The sequence below is a fragment of the Sebastes umbrosus genome, chromosome 14 (genome assembly GCF_015220745.1).
Source record: "Sebastes umbrosus isolate fSebUmb1 chromosome 14, fSebUmb1.pri, whole genome shotgun sequence".
Taxonomy (NCBI): Eukaryota; Metazoa; Chordata; class Actinopteri; order Perciformes; family Sebastidae; genus Sebastes; species Sebastes umbrosus.
Window position 1 is genome coordinate 15,639,846 of NC_051282.1, and position 21,143 is coordinate 15,660,988.

Sequence of the window (21,143 nt, forward strand, 5' to 3'; positions counted from 1 at the left end):
TCATGTTTCCTCCTTGTCAGGAGCAACAGCCGACACAGACAGCAGCCCAAATCACTACATGGATTCCAATCATGCAATGCCCACCAGGATTTCATCTCCAAGCAGTCATAACCCCCGCGAACCCACAGACAGATGTGTCTGGCACCCAAAATGAACAGACACAGCAAGAGGTGGAAAAACGAGCCACTCTTGAGGGCTTGTTAGTGCATCACTCTGTCTTGTGAGAAGTGCCTGGATGTTGTTTGTTCCAGTATTCGCAGAGGTGTGTTTTTTAACTCCCTTGCACCCCGATTCCTTCAGCATTTTCATCTCTCACTTTTGGCTAGGTTCAGTTTTTATTTAGTTTTCATCTATCAGGTCCTAGAAGAGCAATTTCCTGTTTTTTTCTTCAATATATATATATATAAAATGCTGTCTGCGTGATCGCCACGGTGTATTAGTCACAGGCTCATATTTGCAGTCAATACACTGTGAATTCTTGCCTCAGTTAATGCAATCTCCTTTCACATTGAATAATGTATTTTAGATTCAAGTGACGCAGCCTCTTCCTGGGTCTAATTAAAAAGCGAGAGGTTTGGTTGGAGGGCGAGAAAAAGTGTGAAAGACATGAAAGCAAAGATCAAAATGGGACTGGTGGAGGCTCGCTGACAGCAGGAGTCTTCAGGAGCTAGCAGGAACTTCATTTACTCCACCATGTAAGGCAACACGCGTCTCAGAGCGAATCAATCTCACAAATTGTTGTTTGATTTCTTCACTTCATCTCCAACTGTAAATTAGCACCCTCAGGTCTCCCAGTGTACATCCTCTACATACAAAAGGGTGCAAATCACGAGGCGCTGTTCTATTTGCTTTCTTTTTTTGTGCAGCTTTTGTTGAAATGTACGGCTATACCTGCAGGATCCCGTGACGCAATAACAGGAACTATCAAGAGTGTATTTAGAGCATTTTTTTAAGGCTGAAACTTTGCCATTCACTCCACACATCAGGTGCTTAAATTGGAGAAAGAAAGCAGCGTTTCTCAGGCGAGTAGCAGTGGAGGTAGCAGGTTTTAGTAATGGTGTTACAAATGTCATCACAGCAGGAGGTGTAAATGTTGCCCAGGAAAACAAGCCTTCACACAGGGATTTGGTGGGTGATCGATTGCACAACGTTGGAGCAGCTAAAAATGGAAATGGTACTGAGACGGGTTAAAGGGAAGTTTTGTTTTTTGATGTTTTGTATTTGTTTGTATAAGGCAAGCAAATACAACACAATCTACATTAAGTTAATGCTCCCATCTGTGGTGAATAGGTGGGCTTTTAAGGAGTCAGGTCAAACAATAGTTTGCTGAAATGATCAGTTGATCAACAGCCCGCAACTGAAATTTTGAATTTCCTTTGGTGGAAGTGCTATATCTAGTCTTTGGGCACATGATGGGACTACTTTTCAATAGACTCCATTATGTTTTAGGAAAAAAACAGTTCCATATCCCTGAATACTATATAGTATGATAAGAAAAATAATAAAATGGCTCTATCTCAGAAACTACAAGGAGCACAATCAAGTATGTGGTATCCATGAACTCATAACAAGTTGAATATCAAAGAAATGCACACATATGCAGTGTACAAAAATATTTAATATGGAAAACATTTTGGGATTTTTTTCAAAAATCCTGACTTTCACTGTTAATAAAAGTGTGATTTTTCTTGTGATCTAAAAATGTAAAAGTTGTACTGTTAAATACTTCCCCAAAATACCCAAAATTTCAAGAATTTTGACCAATCAGAACAAATGTTGTGGCATTTTTCCTTATCATACTAAATATAATCTTTGGGCACAAATGGGTTAATCTTAAATCATGTACCAAGAAAAAATGCTTAACATTTATTTTCCTCCTTTGAGCTTTGAGCATTTGCTGATTTTTTATAGTTGTTAATTGAATATCTTTGAGTTTTGGACTGTTGGTCGGACGAAAAAAGCAATCCACCGATTTCTTTACAATAATCGTTATGCATGAAATTTAACTCTTAGTAGTTTGATAAAAACAATCTTACTAGCCTTTTTTAGGCCGCTTTCAACTTCTCCATCAATCTCCATGACAACTGTAAACTCCATGTGTAGCTGCAGAAAAGCCATAAGTTGACCTTAGAAGCAACCATCCGTGTGAGCATTTGATGGTTGTGAGTTATGACAACAAACATAATGTTTAGAGTGGAACTGATATCATTTACTATCTGACACAGTGACTAGAGGTCTGTGCAGTCCGCCCCCATTCACCAGATAGTAAATGTTTGTTTGTGAGGTGGAACAGGAGGGAATATTTAAAAATAGACGGCATACATGTAGAAAAATAAACTATAAAAGCATGTGTACCAGGAAAAAATAATGAATAAATATATAATTTAAAAATAGTATCCCAGTAATGACACTATTTCTCACTTGATTTATTACCTCAGTAAACGTTTTAAACATGAGTTTATGGTCTCAATCGCTAGTTTCAAGTCTTCTTCAATGCAGCACTCGTAACCTGAGTGTCAAAGACACGGTAGAGGTGAACACATTGTTGGTTTCATGGGTTCATTTGTTGGCAACAAGAACATTATAATGCTTATTCTTCCCCAGTGGGAATATATATATAAAAAAATGCACTGTGGCAGACATAAATGCACACTGCTATACTCCTTCTCTAAAATAGGACGTGGCTTTCTGAAACATCTCCTCAGAAGCCGAGACCTGATCTTACAGAGCATTTTGTGGTTTCACTCTTTCTTGCTGGTCCTCATCGTCACCTCTTTGATGTTGCTTAGGTCAGAAAATGTCTTGCATCCTTTGGAGGGTTGCATCCAGCCTCTCCTCTCACCTGTGTTTCTCATTCTCTTTGTTTGGCAGTGAGGGATTTCTCCATGTGCGTATTCCACCCTTATCTGTTCACTGACCTCTCCTTTTGTACAAACCAGACGGCTCTTCAAAAGCACGACAATCACTTCACTGTTTCATACAGATTTCAGTCCTCTCTTTCATCTGCAGCCTCTCACCTGCTCCTTATCTCCCCCTTGTTTCCTTTGAATCAGATCAGATAGGAAGCAACTATTCAGATATTTATTTCCTTATGTAGTCAGGAATGTCCCCAAAACATTTTCTTCCCTTGTTTTGATCAGAATAAATCCTCTCTCCTGTCTTTTTGTAATCTGATCTCACATCACTTCTTTGCCGGTATAGGCTCCATGAAAAGACGCCGCATCAGATCAGGCTTCATTTCTTTCATATCTTCTACACACACCTGCCTTAAGTCAATATCATATTTCAAACAGAAGAGTGTGCGTTTGAAAAGCGACAGAAAGAAGCATTTTTTTAAACAGTAAATTCTCCAAATTGTAGCAGGTAAAAGTTGGATTTTCACAGCACGCTTCCCTGCTGTCGTATAATTAGTGGTCACTCCTGCAGTCGGGACCATGGGGGGGCGCTTTGAGCTCCGGGGAGACAACCAGCCTCTGGACACACAGCGAGGACAAAAAGACCTCCCTGAGAAACGAGTCAATTAACTCGCTTCCTAAAAGGACTGCTGTGTAGATACTTGTCACAATGAATGTCCGGTTGTTGTAATTATCCCACTACTAAAGGTAACATATGTATAAAATTAACAAGGTGCTGGTGTGCAAATACTGGAGAGAAAAAGGCAGGTCCGTGTGTAATGGCATGGTAATTAGAGTTGTTCGGATTTAACTCACAGAAATATGGACCTGAGATGTGACTCAGCAAAACTTGAAACTAAAGTTTGCAATAGAATATTAAGAGAAAGTTGCATTTTATAGTTACCATTACTAGAATAATTACACAAAATAATTTGATTTAATAGCAGCGTATCGTCATGTGTGTTTCGTTGTGCCGTCCTGACTGTTTGCTTGTTTTTCCTGTGTTGTCCGTCTGTCTGATTTTCAAATAAATGCAGCATCATTCTCAACAAACGGCTCTCTTTTCAGTCCAATGGTCGTCATCCTGAGACCTGAAAGACTTTCTTCAAGGTTCATTTATTGTCGTTCTACAACACAAGGTTGCACGACAACATGCAAGCTGTAGTCCTTTGATACCACACAAGAAAAATAACAAAACAGAACAACGTAGTGGAGTACGGAGGATGCACCTTGACTTGCAGTTTGCTTTTAAAGACGTGTGACTTGATTTCTTTCCCCTAAAAGATTGAAAAGATGTCTCTAGCATTGCAGTCAGTCACCATTTGAAATCCTTTCAATTTAAAATTCCCAATATGATGCAACAACATGGATGCATCAAAGTCTTGATCCCATTTGCTAACCACGTGAGGACAACAGTGAATCTTATTGGTTCCAAATATTTTGACCCTTTATTGGAACACAAGTATATTTTTGGTGTCACCAGTGCAGCAATGAAACTGAGGAAAGTAATTAGACTACAGAAGGCATCTTAACACTGAGAACAGAACAGCATGGGGCGAAGGACTGACCTCTGGAGGACAGCAGGTGTCCACGTCCTGTTAGAATAATGTTACTGGAACCACTGTAGGGTGACATCCAACCCAGTCCATCAAAAGTGAGGAGAAGGTCATTACTGAGCTTCTGTTGTTGTTTTTAGATGTTTAGTCCAAATAAATGTTGCTGCTGCAATTAGCTTTCCCTCAGAAAAATGACGGCATTGGTTTAAAACTAGGGGCTCTCAATTGATTAAAATATTTATATATATATATTTTATAAATTTATCATGAATAATCGCATGGTTGTCAATAGTTAATCGCGATTAATCACAAATGATTCGCACATTTTTTTATCTGTTCGAAATGTTCCTTAAAGGGAGATTTGTCAAGTATTTAATACTCTTATCAACATGGGAGTGGGCAAATATGCTGCTTTATGCAAATATATGCATATATTTATTATTAAAATCAATTAACAACACAGAACAATGACAATATTGTCCAGAAACCCTCACAGGTACTGCATTTAGCATAAGAAATATGCTCAAATCATAACATGGCAAACTGCAGCCCAACAGGCAACAACAGCTGTCAGTGTGTCAGTGTGCTGACTTCACTATTACTTGCCCCAAACTGTATGTGATTATCATAAAGTGGGCATGTCGGTAAAGGGGAGACTTGTGAGTTCTCATAGAACCCATTTTCATTCACATATCTGGAGGTCAGAGATCAAGGGACCCCTTTGAAAATGGCCATGACAGTTTTCCCTTGCCATAATTTAGCGTAAGTTTGGAGCGTTATTTAACCTCCTTCTCAACAAGCTAGTATGACATTGGTTGATACCAATGGATTCCTTAGGTTTTCTAGTTATTAATGATACCAGTATCTTCACTGTAGCTTTAAAACTGAGCCAAAAGTTGCGTTAATGCGTTAAAGAAATTAGTGGCGTTAAGACGTATTTGCATTAACGTGTTATTATCGTGTTAACTTTGGCAACCCTATTTTAAAACCTAAAAATTTCCCCGACAAGCAGCCTCTTTGGGTCGTGCAATCGCGTCACGTCTCTGAACATAACCCAGGCGACGATAACATTTGTTAACACAATTTAGTAATATATAAACATCATTTCTTGGAGACAGTGTTGGAGACGTGGCACCTCTTGAAAGGTCACGGTGTGTCAGGATTATTACAGCGTGGAGGAGATGGAGGCTCAGCGTGACCCGCGGTCAAACCTCCAACCAGACACCTTTTGGCAAACACTTTGCACCTGCAGCCCACCAGCAAGCTGCGGGCACGTCACCAGTTCAAAAAGAAGCCAGAGGCTTTTCGGGCTCAGAGCCAGCGTTTTAATAAGCAGTCTGACTGTGTACCTGTTGAGGAGCAACCTGACTACAGGGCATGTTTTGACACAAAGCAACACAGGGTGAGCAAATGTTCCTAACACCTTCACCCAGGGGCTTCGGGTAAAAATTAAAAAGCGCAGCAGGTAGACGGAGCAGAAACTTGATTGTATCTTAAATGTATGAATAAACAATCAAGACCTTGTTGTTATGAAAAGGTCCTCCTGTTTGGAAACCATTCGAGTTTGCCTTGACATTTCCAAAAGTCCCACTGCGCTCCGATTTTAACGAGTGCTGGCATTATCACTGCAGTGTTCATTTGAGATTCTTATGAGGGCGGTGGATATTGTGGATGACAGCACCTAATCAATTAGACCCGCGGTCGCGCTGTCGCTCCATCTCTGCTACTGGGGACACACATCTTAACTCCGTCTCTTTATTAATCTTAAGTCTCCTAATAAACACCATTAGACGAATGCAATAGTGGCGTCTCGCACAGTATTCAGCCATCGTTAATTAGCATCATCATCCCCAATTGTTTACTTGTGGCGAATGATCATTTAATTATGTAACTTCAGATGGAGGATCCAAATATTGTGGATAGATTATAACAAGATCAGTGGCAAACGGCTCCTGCAGCGGCTTAAGGAAGCTTAACTCCGTAGGACAAGTATCAATCACATTTATATGTAAATAGATGTAATTATGTGTTCTAATCATCACACATTACTCATGAGGCAGCGAAGAGAAGGGCGCTTGTTGCTTTGATTCTGTGAAAGTGGCAGAAGTGTGAAGGAGACAAAGCCACTAAGAGACGTGCAGCACCGAAGCCAAGAGACGCTCCGCCGACGGAAACGGCTGTAAACTAACACCCACTTACTCAAAAGCCACCCGATAAAAGATTCTCTGAGCAGTCACTAAATGGCGAGACACTGATGCCTTTTCTTTGTTTTCCTCCAGGAACAGCAAGGTTAGCTTAGTCTGGTTTAAAGAAAGCTCACACATCTGCAGAGGCAGTCTCCTGCTAGGATTTCATATTAGTCACAGGCTCAGTCAGCAGCTTCTAATATCATGTTTCCAGTATTTTTCTACCCACTCATGTCACCAATCTTCATGCACTGCAAAGACGTCATCCCATCATGTCTGTAGTGAGGCATTTTAAGCCCTTTGTTTGTGAAAAAGTCCACCACACAAGTTACATTTGGTATTTTTAAGACTTATTCTGACATTTTTTGGCACTATATCTTTAACATTTTGTGTGATTAGCATTTGTCTAAAATAAACAAACATGTAAATCAATACGAGAGAGATGAAATATACAGAGAAATGAATCATGTTAGCATCTCTGAAGTCTACAGCCCTGATTTTTAAACAACTTTCTTTCAGGTATTTTCTAAATTCAAGTGTAATTTTTTGTGATTTTGAGGCAACAACTTCCTTTATTCGTTCCTGTTTCAACAGTGAATTAAGTTGATTTCTATTGGACACAGTTTGAAATATGTTGACTGCACTGGCAGTTTCTCTCTTGTCCAATAAATAAAGTTTTAGGACTCAATAATAAACATTAATATTTGATAAGATCAGTTACTGAGGTCACTAGTCTGCCCGACACACCTCCCACCACTCTCAAGTTTTTAAAGCCTGCTCCAAGAATAAAATGCTGGAGGAGGGACACTGAAACCTTTTATTTATTATTTTGTTGTCCAAAAACAAATCAAGTTTAAGTATTGAGTCGAAAATCATGGAATCACCTATTAAAAACCCACCAAGGGGCAAATACATGAAAGGGTTGCGCGGCTTTTGCGGCTGCTAAACCTGCACAAATAAGACAAAAATAAAATAATTTTCAAAATAGTGACCTACACCGCTAACCGCGCTACAAAGCATCAATAGCATCTCGATGCACGTATTTAAAATAGGTAATTTGGTGCAAAATTGGCCCTTTACTATGCAAATGAGCCCCATTGCAAAAACAGTCCAATTCACAAAGCTCAGCGCTGATAGCCACACGCAGTTACAGTGAAATTATTAGCATCTTCAGAGAGTTGGTGAAAACTGAAGCACATTTAAGGGGTGTCAGCTCAAACTCAACTATTTTGGGATGCAGTGACAGTTGTGTCATGAAAAATAAATGAATAAAGCTCCCCTACATGTCATTTGTTTTTGAAAAAAATGAGAAATTAATGAAAAATAAGGTTATTATATAAACAAATTATTTCTCTCTCCCTCCGCAAAAAAGGGCAAATTACACTAAGCTGCAAAAAACTTTGCATTTGTGCTGTGATATCATTAGCGCAATATCTTTTGTGAATGGGACCTTGAGACGGGGCGGATAGTGGTTGATGCAGAATGCACGGTGCTATCAGCGATTTGCATCCATTCTTTGTGAATTTGCCTGCAAGTGTTTAACTGGAGAGTCCAAACTCCCTCACCAATTATAAAATATAAAGGAACGTGACCGTTGCCCTCAATGGTAGCTACGGCTCTGAATAAGATGGAGATTTTTCACAGTGTTAATTTCAAAAACACAACCCTGGCTGTCTTTCCTTGACCCTCCGCACTCTTTCATCGCTGGCCTGGCAGACTCTGGAGAGCTCGAGAGTTTGTCTGCAGGAATTTCCTATTTCTGTTAAGAAGTCACAAGGTCAGCCTGGAACAACAGGCTGTGCCTTCTCTTGACTGGAAAAAGCATGTCAGGAGTGCACAATGCACCAGGAGCTGCGACACACAATCCCCAATCAATAGAGGAGAAACCAAGATCCTCGGCCTCAGGGGCCCCTAGTGGGAAGTCGTCATGCGTAATGCCGAGCCGTCTCTGTTCTTTCTGGAGAGAAGGGAGGGCTGTCTGAACCACACACACACACACACACACACACTGATCTGTCAGAATTATAGATGGGATTGAAAGGATGGCATAGAAATGGTGACAGACTCTCAAGTAGGAACACTTGGAATGGAAACAGCCTCCTCTCTCCTCCTCTCCCGAGGTGTTGAAGTGCACATCGGAAGCCAAACAACAAGTATTCTTCAGTCATTTGTTCAGGGTGACTTTCTAGTTCACTCTGAAATTTAACATGGTGCATGACTGCGCAATCGCGTCTGATCAAAGTGTAAACTCGCGTGAACCTCGAATTAGCCCGCGTCTCAACTGAACCCCTCTTCTAAATGGAAGTGAAAGATGTAAACATTTCGATTTAGCATCCCGCGCACCCTCGGTTACATGCCAGCAAGCAGCCGATCTCGCCTCATAATTGCAAAGTCATTAAAAGATCTCAGTTGTAATTTTCCAGTTTGCGGTGTCTTCACAACGCCTGCCTTTTTCTCCTTCATTGAATCATTTCATCAGCCTGCTCATCAACAGTTGCTTTGTGCCAAACTACCAACGTAATTATGGGAAAACATGGAGCGTAATTATGGAAAATAACTTGGTGGATAATTCATTTTTGGAATCCTCTGCTGCCTTTCCTTTACACCCAACCTGATAAGAAAGTCTCGGTGCATTTGCACTTAATTACTTCAGACATACATTGTCTTCTGTTTGTGCCACGAGTCTGATTAAAATTCAGCTTTTTTAGCTTCAAAGTTTCATCGTGAAACTATTTCCAACAGGTGCACCGTTCTGTAGATGTTCTCGAAGTCCAGATGCAAGCTGAAAACTAATTTCACTCTTTGCTGTACAAGTTAGATAAAAAGAAAAATGAGCTGAAAGTTTTCTTTAATTACTTCAAGAAGCACTGAAACAGTGGATTTTTTTTTATGTCACATAGTTTAAATAAGGTGGAACATTTTATTATTCAGTGTTTTGATACGCTATATGGCCAAAAGTGGACACCCAAACATTACAACCATATGTGATACTTGAACATGTAATTCTAAAACCGTGAACATGAGTCTGGTGCTAAAGGATCCTCCTCCGCTTTGAGACTTTCCACCAGATGTTTGACCCTACTGCAGAGATCAGTGAGGTCCAACACCGATGATGGCCAATTCAGAAACAACCCAAAACCCCAAAAAATCGTTCTTTCTACTATACAGAGACAGCATTATCTGTATCTGTAATATACATGTCACTGATTATAGTGTAGCCCATATGATAACAATAACATGAATATATACAGCATGTTTATATCACATGAATGTACTGTATAGTCTTCAGTAACTGATATAGGCTTACAAAATATACACCTGACTTCAAATTATTATTATTAGTGTAAGGGTTTTCCGACAATTTATGGCACAGACAAATACGGAGTTCACAGGCAAGAAATCAAAGTCCTGTGTTGTAAACTGAATATTTATCTTGTGGCCACAATGATATGACTGGATTTGAAGAAACATAACGTCAATCTTGGCAGGGTTTGTTTTCCCCCAAATGATAATGAGCATCTTCGATATCAGATTCGGGTACATGCGTATTTTCTACAATATCTATGCATGGTAATGACTGGATGATTAAAGTTAGGAAAAGATCATGGTTATGGTGAATAAACTATTGCTGCATGCCGGCACAGCACCGCGACTTTAATGCAGTGCTGTTTTTGGTCTGAAATCCTGGCTCACAGTCGATGTTCCCAAAGGTGTCGGAAGGGTTGAGGTCAGAGCTCCGTGCTCTCCGTTTCTTTATGGACCTGGCTTTGTGCACGGGGTCTTTGTGTTTGTACTTTTCCCCGTTTCAACATGACAAACTGAAAAGTTGGAAGTACAATATTAGCATTGTATGTGGACATATAGTGTTTGATGTTTTAGAATCTACAGGTTTTTCTCTCAAGACCCATCAGCTGTCAACGTGGATCCTTCAGTTTTTCCTCTTTTTCTCGAGCCTCTTGCTTCACGGAGTCCTATATTCCACGGCAAGGATAACGGCAGCTTTGTATGATGTTACTTCTGACATATCGGAGAAGACATCAGATAAATCTGTGCTTATCCTTGTTAGTAATTCACAGACTCCCCGAGACGTCGTCGGTCCAGCTCATGACACTGTACGGGTAAGGCCCGATGCTTTCTGTTGTACACATCTGAAAATGTAAGATAATGCGTTCCCAGCAGTGAAATAAACGGGGTCAGAAACAGTGACTGTTTCACAGCTGCAGCTTGTGAGACGGAAAATGAACTGATTTGTCGTCAGCAAAGAGAAAAAAAAAAAAGAAAAAGCCCAGTCTTTACAAGATGTGTATGATTCCAGGGAGTTCACTTGTACACAGAATTAAGGTTCATTCATGTCAAGAGAGAAATACCATCATTGAGTTTAGTGCACAAAGTGGAAAATGATACTGGTTAAGAGTAATTTCTAAATAGTAAGCCTATACTGAGCTGTGCCATGAAGAGGCTCTCTGGAGTGTTTCCAAAAGATGGCAGATGTCAACAAGATGCCAACATGTCATCAAAGATGAGTTACAGCCAATAGATTAAAGCTGCACGCATGACAGACATTCACTTCTCTTTGCTTCAGCAACGGAGCTCTTTGCCACTTGAAAAACATCCACAACAAATGACACTTGTGCCTGTTTGTAGCTTGTATCAAATATTCACCATTTGGATGGAAACTGTTTAAATCAGTAAGTGCTTTTCCATTCACGAACTGTAGTTTTTTTTATGCAGTTGAAAATGTGCATTAAACACGAGTGGAAAATTCTGAAAAAAAAAACAGTTAGGAGACTGTGACCTTCCTCCCATCAATACATGAAACAAACATGCCATATTTATGCCATTTTCTACATCGTTTTGGTTTGTTTGAGGTTTGACTGGCGCTCTTTTGATTACGTCATCTCATTGTGTCCTCATCCTCTGTAACACTTTCATAGAGCCCAACTGGAGAATCAGCACCACCGACTCCTAATACTCGCATAACGGTAGTGGATGGAAATGCAACAATAATTCACATTTTATTTAGCTGATTTTCTGGAAATTTGGTTCAAATGTGTGCTAAATATGCATGGAAACCTGACTATAGAATTCTCAATGAAATGTTCAACTTCTGACAATCCGATAAAAAATAAACAGAAAACACCTCTATGTTAACCTGATAATCAGACTGAATTTGAAACCATTTTGTTTCATTTCATTCAGTCACTCAAAGCAAAGACAAATCTGTTTCTGCCAACTTACAAACAACCCGTGCAGCCGCTGCAGACATCTCATCAATACTTGTCGCCAGTTATCTGATGCTATTTTTTTCATGGATGTAGTTATTTTTCTGCCACAGAGAGATGACATCTCCATTCTTTATCCTGCCTACTAGAGGTGGATTATACAACAATATAAACCATGAGACAATAACATTTAACCCATCACAGTTTTTTTCTGTACTATTTATACTTTGGTAAGCGTATCTTTTAGAATCTCTTGTTGTATTCGGTCATTGTGGGAAAGTTGGGTAACACTTAATTTTACAGGACCGCAAAATTCATGGTAACTAGGTGATAATTAGCAAGTAACCTATTTCAAATTTCTTTGGAATTACTGCCAAATTACCCCAATATTTACCTCAAAATGACTTTATTATGAACATTATTTAATAATCATATTCTGCTATTTCCCAATAGCTGGTAATTTATTTAAGCTATTTCCCAGAACAGAATACAAAGTTAATTGATATGTTTTATTTCCATGTCTGCTGATAAATAGATTATAATTAGCAAATAAATTATTTGAAATTTCTTAAAACACTCCCTGAATCATGACATTAGCTACCAGGTTACATTTGTGTAGACGATAAATCACACAATGGTGAGATCTGTGCCTGATCAGAAGTGTCTTCTATTAGTTTTGGTTTTCCACCTCCGATGAAGAGCAGCGCACAGCTTCTTCTCAAGCCTAAGGGCCCAATTTTAACCATTATATGCTATTTTAGCATATCATTAATTAATAATGTATATAATAAATACATTTTCGATACAGTTTGAGGTAAATATTGGGGTCATTTGGCAGTAATTCCAAAGAACTTACAAATAGGTTACTTGCTAATTATCACCTATAATTACCATGAAATTTGCGGACCTGTAAAATGAAGTGTTACCGGACAAATACATCTAAGGAAGTTACATTTCCTGAGTAGGCCCTGAGTTTTGAGACATGAGTCTCTGGGGCTTCATGTTTCAGGGACTGTTTCTTCAAATAGGCCAATTTTCTAAAAGGTTTTGGGTGAAGTGTCTCTTCAAAGTAAAGATGATAAATTGTAGCTTTTGCCAACAGCACTGAATTTGGACACATTAAACTGCCTATTTGCCGTGTAACGATGTCATTCCTTCAGATCTTTAGATTGTAAATTGTTTTGATTGGACTGTAACTTCTTCAGATTTCAGTTGTAAATTTCTCCAGCGAGGTTTGCTGCCCATCAGAGGCCCATTAGAGGTTAAAGTCCTGAGTAGTTCGAAGGTGAAAGCTCTCATCTTCCTCTCTCTCTTGCGTCACTCTGCATCTCCATCACACACATTGCATATTATATATACACAAGGGCAAAACGAGGTGATGTGTCCCACCAGGTCCACATGGTACTTCACACTCTGCCAGCATAATGACATAGCATGGGCTCTCTCCGCAGCCAGCGTCTGTCCGTCAGCTTCCCCAGAGCGAGCCGTTTAAAATGGATCTGGGTCACAGTGGGATCCCCTCTGTCCACCCGCTGGAACCTGGAAGCATTCGATTCATTTGTGACAGAGCCGCCAGCGCTACCACAGCCAATTCATGTGACACACTTCACTGCCAGCGAGAGCTGCTGCATTATGTATTAACACTTAGCAGGTATGTTCTATACACTTCACATAGTGCTGAGCGCTATGTCGGCTGGATTCGGGATGTCAACTCCTCAGTGTGAATGATAAAACTGATATCTAGAAGAAGAGGAAGAAATCCCCTGACATTTGCTCCACTTTTCTTTTCGGTCAGTTGTGGTTTTAGTACTGCAGCAGCAACAGTTTAAACCTCTCAGTAAAGAGAATAAGGGACTGTAGATCCAGATGTGTCTTTTTTTACATTCAGTGTAGGGCTACAAAGTGATAAGAGTACTCCGCTCGGTATTGCAATCACAGTTTTCTATTGAGATAAGTTAAAGATTGATTATTCATTGCACTTAAAAACTTGAGGTGACAAATTTATTTATGCAAAGTTGCTCCATCTCCAACTCCAATTTATTTTCGCTGCTCAAAATCGATGCTAAGTGACAGATATTAATTAGCACTCTCTCTAGTAGAGAGTGACAGCGCTCGTAGTATATCTGGACAAATTTTCACGTTCCATTAGTTTGCTCGCTGTATGTTAGGGAGAGGTGTAAGACCTTTATGGACCAGAAGCATTTTTTCGTTCAATTAATTCGCTCATTGTTTTTCGAACTGTTGTTTTTGTCATGAGTACTTTCTCACAGAATGTGAATATTACACAAGGAAAATGAAAGTACTTTTTTTTCGGAACAAGCTTTTTTTCCGAGCTTTCGCACCACGAATAAAGGCATCAACCAATCACGTTGTGTGGAACGGGTTGAGTTGCGTCTGTATTTATGAAACAACACCACGGAGGCTCTGTAGTCTGAACCAAGACGGAAAACTTTATTACTCCTTTCAACCTTGACAAAAGGTAGTGCACAAAACAAACCGTTCTCACCTTTCACAATAAAAGCCCTAGACATAATATTTGCAGACGAGTATTTTGCATGTTCGTGCCGTTTATTTGTCACGCCACCGGTGTGTAAAGGCCTTTTATATCAAAAACTTGTTCAGCAGCAACAGATTGGTCTGAATGGTTTGGTCATTTTTCCTCTGGTGATATTCTGTATTTTTCTGATGTCAACAAATCCCATGAAAAGATCAAACTCCATTGTTGTCCAACATCTATTAAAAACACATCAATGAGCCTCACTGTTGGACTGGGTGACATGGTCCTTCATTACCATGAACACACACACTTTAGTTTATTTAGAGTGAATACCACATACACCGTCCTGCTGCCACGAATACTCACTAGAGCACCACATGTGGATTAATCCACAAATGCAGTATTTTCTTCTGTTTGTAACATGTATTATACATTCTACAGTCTGTTTACAATGTCTGGAAAAAGTGTTTATCAGGGAGAGTGGAGCAGGTTGGACCCAAATGCAGGAGATCACAACAAGATCAGACAACAGGAGCTTGGAGAAAATAATTTTAATTAGATCTCCAATGCAGGCAAAGCAGAACAGAAACTCTCATGACAAAATCAAGGATCCAACAAAGACTGAAAAGAAAACCAGGACTTAAATACAAACTGATCTGACGAGAGGATGAAGTGCAGGTTGAGAGATGGGCAGAGGGAAGGGAAATGAGGTGATTAGGCCGAGGAATGGCCAGGGAGCTGATTGGCTGGGGAAAAACACTAAATACAAGAAAGGAGCTGATTGGTTGGGAAGAACTAACGAGACTGATTCAGAGGAAGTGTGTAGATGGGCAAAGGAAGGAAAGCCAGCACACAGGAGGAAAAACGGAGTACAGAAAAGCCAAAACACAGAAAACGACTCAGTCCGGTCTACAAAAAGTCTGAAGGCATCTGGATACAGTGCCATACCATGACAGTGTTAGTGATGTGGCTCCAGTATACAGTGTTATTTTTACAACAGTGTGCTTAAAACTCTGTGGCAACAGTTTGGTGAAGACCTGCTCCTGTCTCAACATGACAATGCTTCATGTGCACAAAGCCAGGTCCAGAGAGAAAATGGTTTTCCCCGGTTGTTGCATGTCATACCCTCCTCGCTCCCTGCTCCCATCTGCCTCTCTACTGTCATCCAATAAAGGTGAAAATACCCCAAAAAAGAAATGTTTTTTACCAGTTCAAACTTGCCTGTCCTGCTGACCTCAACTCCATCCAACACCTCTGGGATGAGCTGCATCGCTGACTGTGAGATAGGCGTTATCAGCCAACATCAGTGTTGGACCTCGATGATTCTATCTTGGCTGAATGGGAGCAAATCCCTGCAGCCAGGTTCAAACATCTGGTGGGAAACATGAAACCAAATAGAGAGGAGGCTGTTAAAGCAAGCAGATTAACGCCCATGGTTTTGGAATTACATGTTCATAAGGCTGAAATATTCTGGTGTACACATACTTTTCCATATCTATGCTGTTTAAATTCACTAAAACACACAGTGTGTTCTGTCCGAATATCTGCACATGTTGAGTGTTTGTAGAAGGTGCAAATTGAGAGTGATAAACAACGTAAAGAGACTCCATCCATTGCTGCTGTTGCAACAGTCTGCAGTTTATTGCAACAGCCGTGTACTCAACTTCATTGAGGACGTCTAAACACATCAGATTCCGTGACGTTAGGTTAACTCGTCTTTGTCTTTTGGTGTAATTCTGTGTAATATCTCGGTAGTTAAAAGAACAAAGAAATACGAATATGAGGACTCACATTTTCAGGCATCTTGCTGCAGTTTTCAGATGACATTTTTCAACAAACACCCTAGCCTCAGAAATAGCTGCATCTGTGAATGTGTTCCCTCTTTGTGTCGTGTGATTGCTCACTTATTTTCCCGGGGCTGATTCATGCCTGGCCCGCTACATCTATCGAGCGCTGAGATCAGAATTTTTTCAGTGAGATTCGTCCCTCCTCGTAAACAAATTATATATCAGTTTTTACAATGTGTGCTCAGTTTAGTGGCAGAGTTTCTGCACAATAGTAGCAATAACCGTCAAAATCCTCGCATAAAGGGGATAATTGGATCGCGCACATGTAAACCCTGAACCGGAGATTACCTCAAAGAAAGAGCATCCTCGCAGGGTGATAAACTTTTGAACCTTGGTTAAACACTCGTTGTACATTTTAATGTGTGGAATTTATGTGGCAGTTGCTGTGGAGGAGGAAAAAAAATAGTTTCTGCAATTACACAGATAGTAAAAGGTTGTTATTTATGTGGTGCAAAACTGCTTTCATTTCATAGTAGGGTAATTTAGCTGAGCTCTCTGTAGCCGCTATAATTGGTCCCTTGATCAAACCTGTGTGATTGGAAAGTACAGCTGCGGGGAGAACGGACCAAAGACTTGTTTTATAATTATGGTACACAGCTACTTAAAAATGCTTTAAATTCCTTCCTTTTCCTGAACTGAATACCAATTTCAGTTGAGATTAGCAAGGAAATTCCAAACAACACAGTTAAATCTGTAGGATTCATCTTCACACTGGCTTGGATCTTTGCAGAAGTCTAATAACATTTGTCAGAAATGTCACATCCACCCGCTGGGGAAAGCATTATCACTGAAACACAGGCGCTGATCTTTAACAAAAGCAGAACACAACCCCCCTGTCGACAGTTGAAAGCTTGCTAAAGAGCTCATATGTGTAGGTTTAAGCTATCAGAGGCGTGTTTTTATTGTCTTTAGCTCTCTTACAGGATGATAGATGAACATATTTAAATGCAAATAAGGTACAACTCCCACATATCCATGTTTTGTTTGCTCTGCTGTTCAAAAACACAAAGCGTAATTGAATAAAGGCAATATTTTCACTCTCTGAAATTATTTAAACTCCCAAAGCTGCTCAGTGATGGAGGTCTCAGATGATGTTGCTTTGTTCTTTAACCACTCAAACAACACATAACGATATTAGCGCAACATCAAATGACTCACTTACAGCAAAGATGGATCACCATGAGGTGTAGCTGCTTCCATGTTCCCCTATAAAGAGGCTGTAATCAATCATTTTTGGCAAAGCAGTTGTACGCTTTGGGTTCTGTCAAATGGAAGAAACACTCACAGGCCCAGAACTGAGCCGTGACAGTTTACCGCTCACTTGAGACACGCTAAACAAATCAAAACTCTCATATCTGGAGGAAAAGCAAACAGTGACTGGAGTGGATGGAGAGCCGACTGATACTCTGTGCTGAACTCACAGAGAGAGTTTCTTTTAAAAGGGTCCGTTTACCAAATCCCAGAACAGGTTTTTCAGGCACCTGCCCATGGTGACACATTGCCTAGATCATCCACGAGGTGTGAGGATGATCAAGTTATCATTTATATATATATATAGACTGTAGACTCTTGGACTCTCAACTGTCATTGCTAGTTCCAGACCGACGCAGTTGTCATTTTCACGCCCAGCGCCCATGTTGTGTAAGTGGCAAATGTACTTGCGACCATCTGTGCGCCCATGGGTTTGTTGGTCTTAAAATGAGGTGTGGTCAGGCGCATTATTGGCGCATTGCTATCTTGAGGCAGCAGAAAGCGATTGCACCATTGACCAACCAAAACCTGTGCTGTGTCCCAATTCGAAGTGCTCTCACACTGAAAAGTAGGATGTCGACAAAAAGTAAAACGCAGTGCCCTCCTCATAAGTAAACACAGTAAGATACTAATCAATATAGACAATTCTAAATAGTTGGAAGCTTCATTCATAATGTTGATATTCATATTCTAAATCAACATTCGAATGCTGTGCAGTTTTTTTTTTTGTCCTTTCATTGTGTTTAAAGCCGTTGTTTCTGCACATCTTCAGATAAAGATCAGGCTACACTACTATTATTGGTATTATAGAATTAGATTCCAGTGGTGGCTGTGTAGGATTGTTTCCGATTCCTGTGAGTCAAACATTTCCAATAACTCCAGAGGGTTGTAAAGTCCAAAGGTCAACCTTTACTGAAAAAAGATACATGTCATCATTTCCAAAAGTCACATTATGTTTTTATCTAACAAAATATTCTGCCTCAATCCATATTTGTTGGTGTTTAGCCTTTCAAAAACTACATTTTTGCTTCTCCAATTGACCGAATGCACCCAGATTATGCATCGTTTAACCAGCAAAAGAGGAGTTGGACACGCCCTAAATGCACTTGCGCCATGCACTTTGGACCATGCACTATAGTTTGTTGAAATAGGGGCCCTCGTCTTGTATTAAGGTTGCAGAAGAAATCTCAAAGACACATGGCTACATACCACAAAGGTAAAGGGGGGAAATTGATTGAACTGTCCCTTTAACATCAAATGCAAGGACTAAACATAGTCTGATGACATGTCTGATTTGCTTTTTGTCCCTTGTTGAAATTAAGTGTCAACTCTCTGTTCTTCTTACAATAGGAAACCACCACCATGACTACCAGCACAGCCACCTGGATCTGACCGCGCTCACACCTAAAATGGGTAAGAAAACACAGTAATGTATTATAGTCCTTAATTGGAGATGTGACATTACATGTAGTGCAAAAAGTCACTTTGTAAACCTCTAATGAAAATGTACATTTGGGATGCATGCCAGAAAGGTAACACGAATCTCACCATGCTGTCCCTAAAATAAAGTTCTTGGCTGCTCTGACTTTAAGCAGCGGTTATTGACCCGACTTGACTTTCCAAAATGATATGCATTATTGCCTGTCTCTAAATGAAAGTGAGCCAAACAATTCTTGTGATAGTCTATTTCCAATTTCAAGGACAAAAGTATATCTTTCACGGGGAAATTAAAATCTGAGGAGCTGATAAAGAACTCCTGAGAGAAAATGAAAAGTGTACGATAATCAAAGGATCATCTGTGCAGTTTGCTGCAGTTATTGAAAACTCAATTATTGTTATTGCATCCCATCTATTTCTCCAAATGTGATTTTGTGTGAAAGGAGAGCAGCTTTTAGTGTGGAGTTACTGAATGTTGCCGCATCTAAACGGCAATGAAATGAAACACTGTGATTAAAGAGGGAACCTGGCCTTACTTGTTAGAAAAAAAATCCCCCTCCATGATATTCTAAAAACTGCAGAGGCCGTGATGTCGTTGAGTTATTATACAAACCTTTTCCACCATTAATGGAGCGCTGCGGTCCACATTCTGCATGTGCTTGTCTGCCTCTTAAACAGGACGGCCTTTTCACTGGGAAAATGGGTTTCGAAAGTACTTTCAGCACCAAATAAAACTCTTCAAACATCGCTTTTGAAGTCTATTTAGCCTCTGATGAGGGATGGTAGCTGTTATGCATAACTCCAGAGTTGCTGGTTTAGATTTTTTGTGTTAACCCTTGACAACGTTCTTTGAACAAGGACAACCACTAGTATGGGAGGTTTGGTTGAAAACTGTGCACATTGATTGTTATTGATCCTTTCTTTCTCACTTGGATTTGTTAGCCCACAGACAAATGAGATACGGTAAGTAATACACATACACATGGTGTTTATGTGTATTTTTTCTTCTTCACCCTTTTCTTCCACATCTATCATGTAGAGATCAAAATCCTTTACCTGCTCACTGGGGGTCATTTTTATTCTCCTTTTTCTTTCTTTTTTTAAGCGCTTGTGTATTTTTTGCTGTCACAACAATTCACGCTGCTGCATTACAGTCCATGACCTTTAGTCCGATCTCAAAATCTCGTCTTCACACATTATTTTCTACTCTTTCACTCCACCTAACCGGCTCTATCTTCCCTACAAACCCACACACATGCCGACACGCTCAGTGAATGTCTCCCCTCTACACCATATGTTCCTCGGTGTTGTGTGTCCCTGTCCTCCTTGCTGCAGTATAGTCACCAATGCAGACCTATTTTTAAATCCAGCACCAGAGTCCCTGCCCGTATCCCAGCCCTCCCCACCGCTGCGCCTCCTGACCCATGATGACTGGGCGTCCCAAATACTGAAGCCACAGGAGCTCCGCGCAGTGCAGGGAGCCTTCATGCTGCCACACAAAATCACTGATACCCAAACTGAACTGTTAACGGCATTTCACCACGAACCAAGTGTCACTTGAGCTGCTTTGACACAGTTAACAGATTTGCAGTTTCCAGCTCATGTGTGGAGGCAAATTGATGCTACGACTCGTCAACATTCAGCAAACCGTGACCTTGAAATGGTCACCAGACACCCTACAAAAATCAAGGAGTTTAGTTTGCCTTACTAGGAGAAACACTATATCATCTGCATAAAACGCCGTCTATAACCAGTTCTTAATTGTTAAGGTATTCTAGCCTTCTTCATCAGTTCATCATGCAAGCATGCTACCTCTTCTTTTAAACTTTTTTGTACTTTGTCAAAGGTCCTCAGAATAGTGTACCCCCACCAAAAAGCTGTCAGTGTAAAAGCAGTCTCTCAGCAGTGCAATGAGCAAAAGTGGCACGGGAATACGGAAAATCTGCATGCAAATTTTCCGCATGACAACAGTTTTGAAAATGAGGCCAAATGAGTTTCCTCCTAAATAGTGCCAGCAAAAACCTACCAAGACAGATAATGATCAAGGGGCTAACGTTACCTACTCAATACATAAACTAATCAGACCCAAAATGTGATGCTTATTAGCTGTTGTTTCTAACCCTGTTCTGTGACCAACATATAATGTTAGCAAGTGCAAATCAGTTACATTACCATCTTTATCGTATCCCGGCTGCTGGCCGATCTCAAGCCATGTATTGTCCTTTATTTGGTTGTTGAGGCAATAGTGTTTGT

General features: G+C 40.2%; 1 protein-coding gene across 2 annotated transcripts in view; it reads left to right on the forward strand.

Annotated features, from left to right (window-relative positions):
* LOC119502376 (protein shisa-6) overlaps nucleotides 1-21,143 on the forward strand; it is an 86,380-nt gene that overhangs the window by 53,571 nt on the left and 11,666 nt on the right. For both annotated transcript variants that reach the window (XM_037793318.1, XM_037793320.1), the window contains exons 6-7: nucleotides 18,804-18,866; nucleotides 19,833-19,853. In XM_037793318.1, the coding sequence (XP_037649246.1) occupies nucleotides 18,804-18,866; nucleotides 19,833-19,853 (84 nt within the window). The remainder of the gene's footprint in view (nucleotides 1-18,803; nucleotides 18,867-19,832; nucleotides 19,854-21,143) is intronic.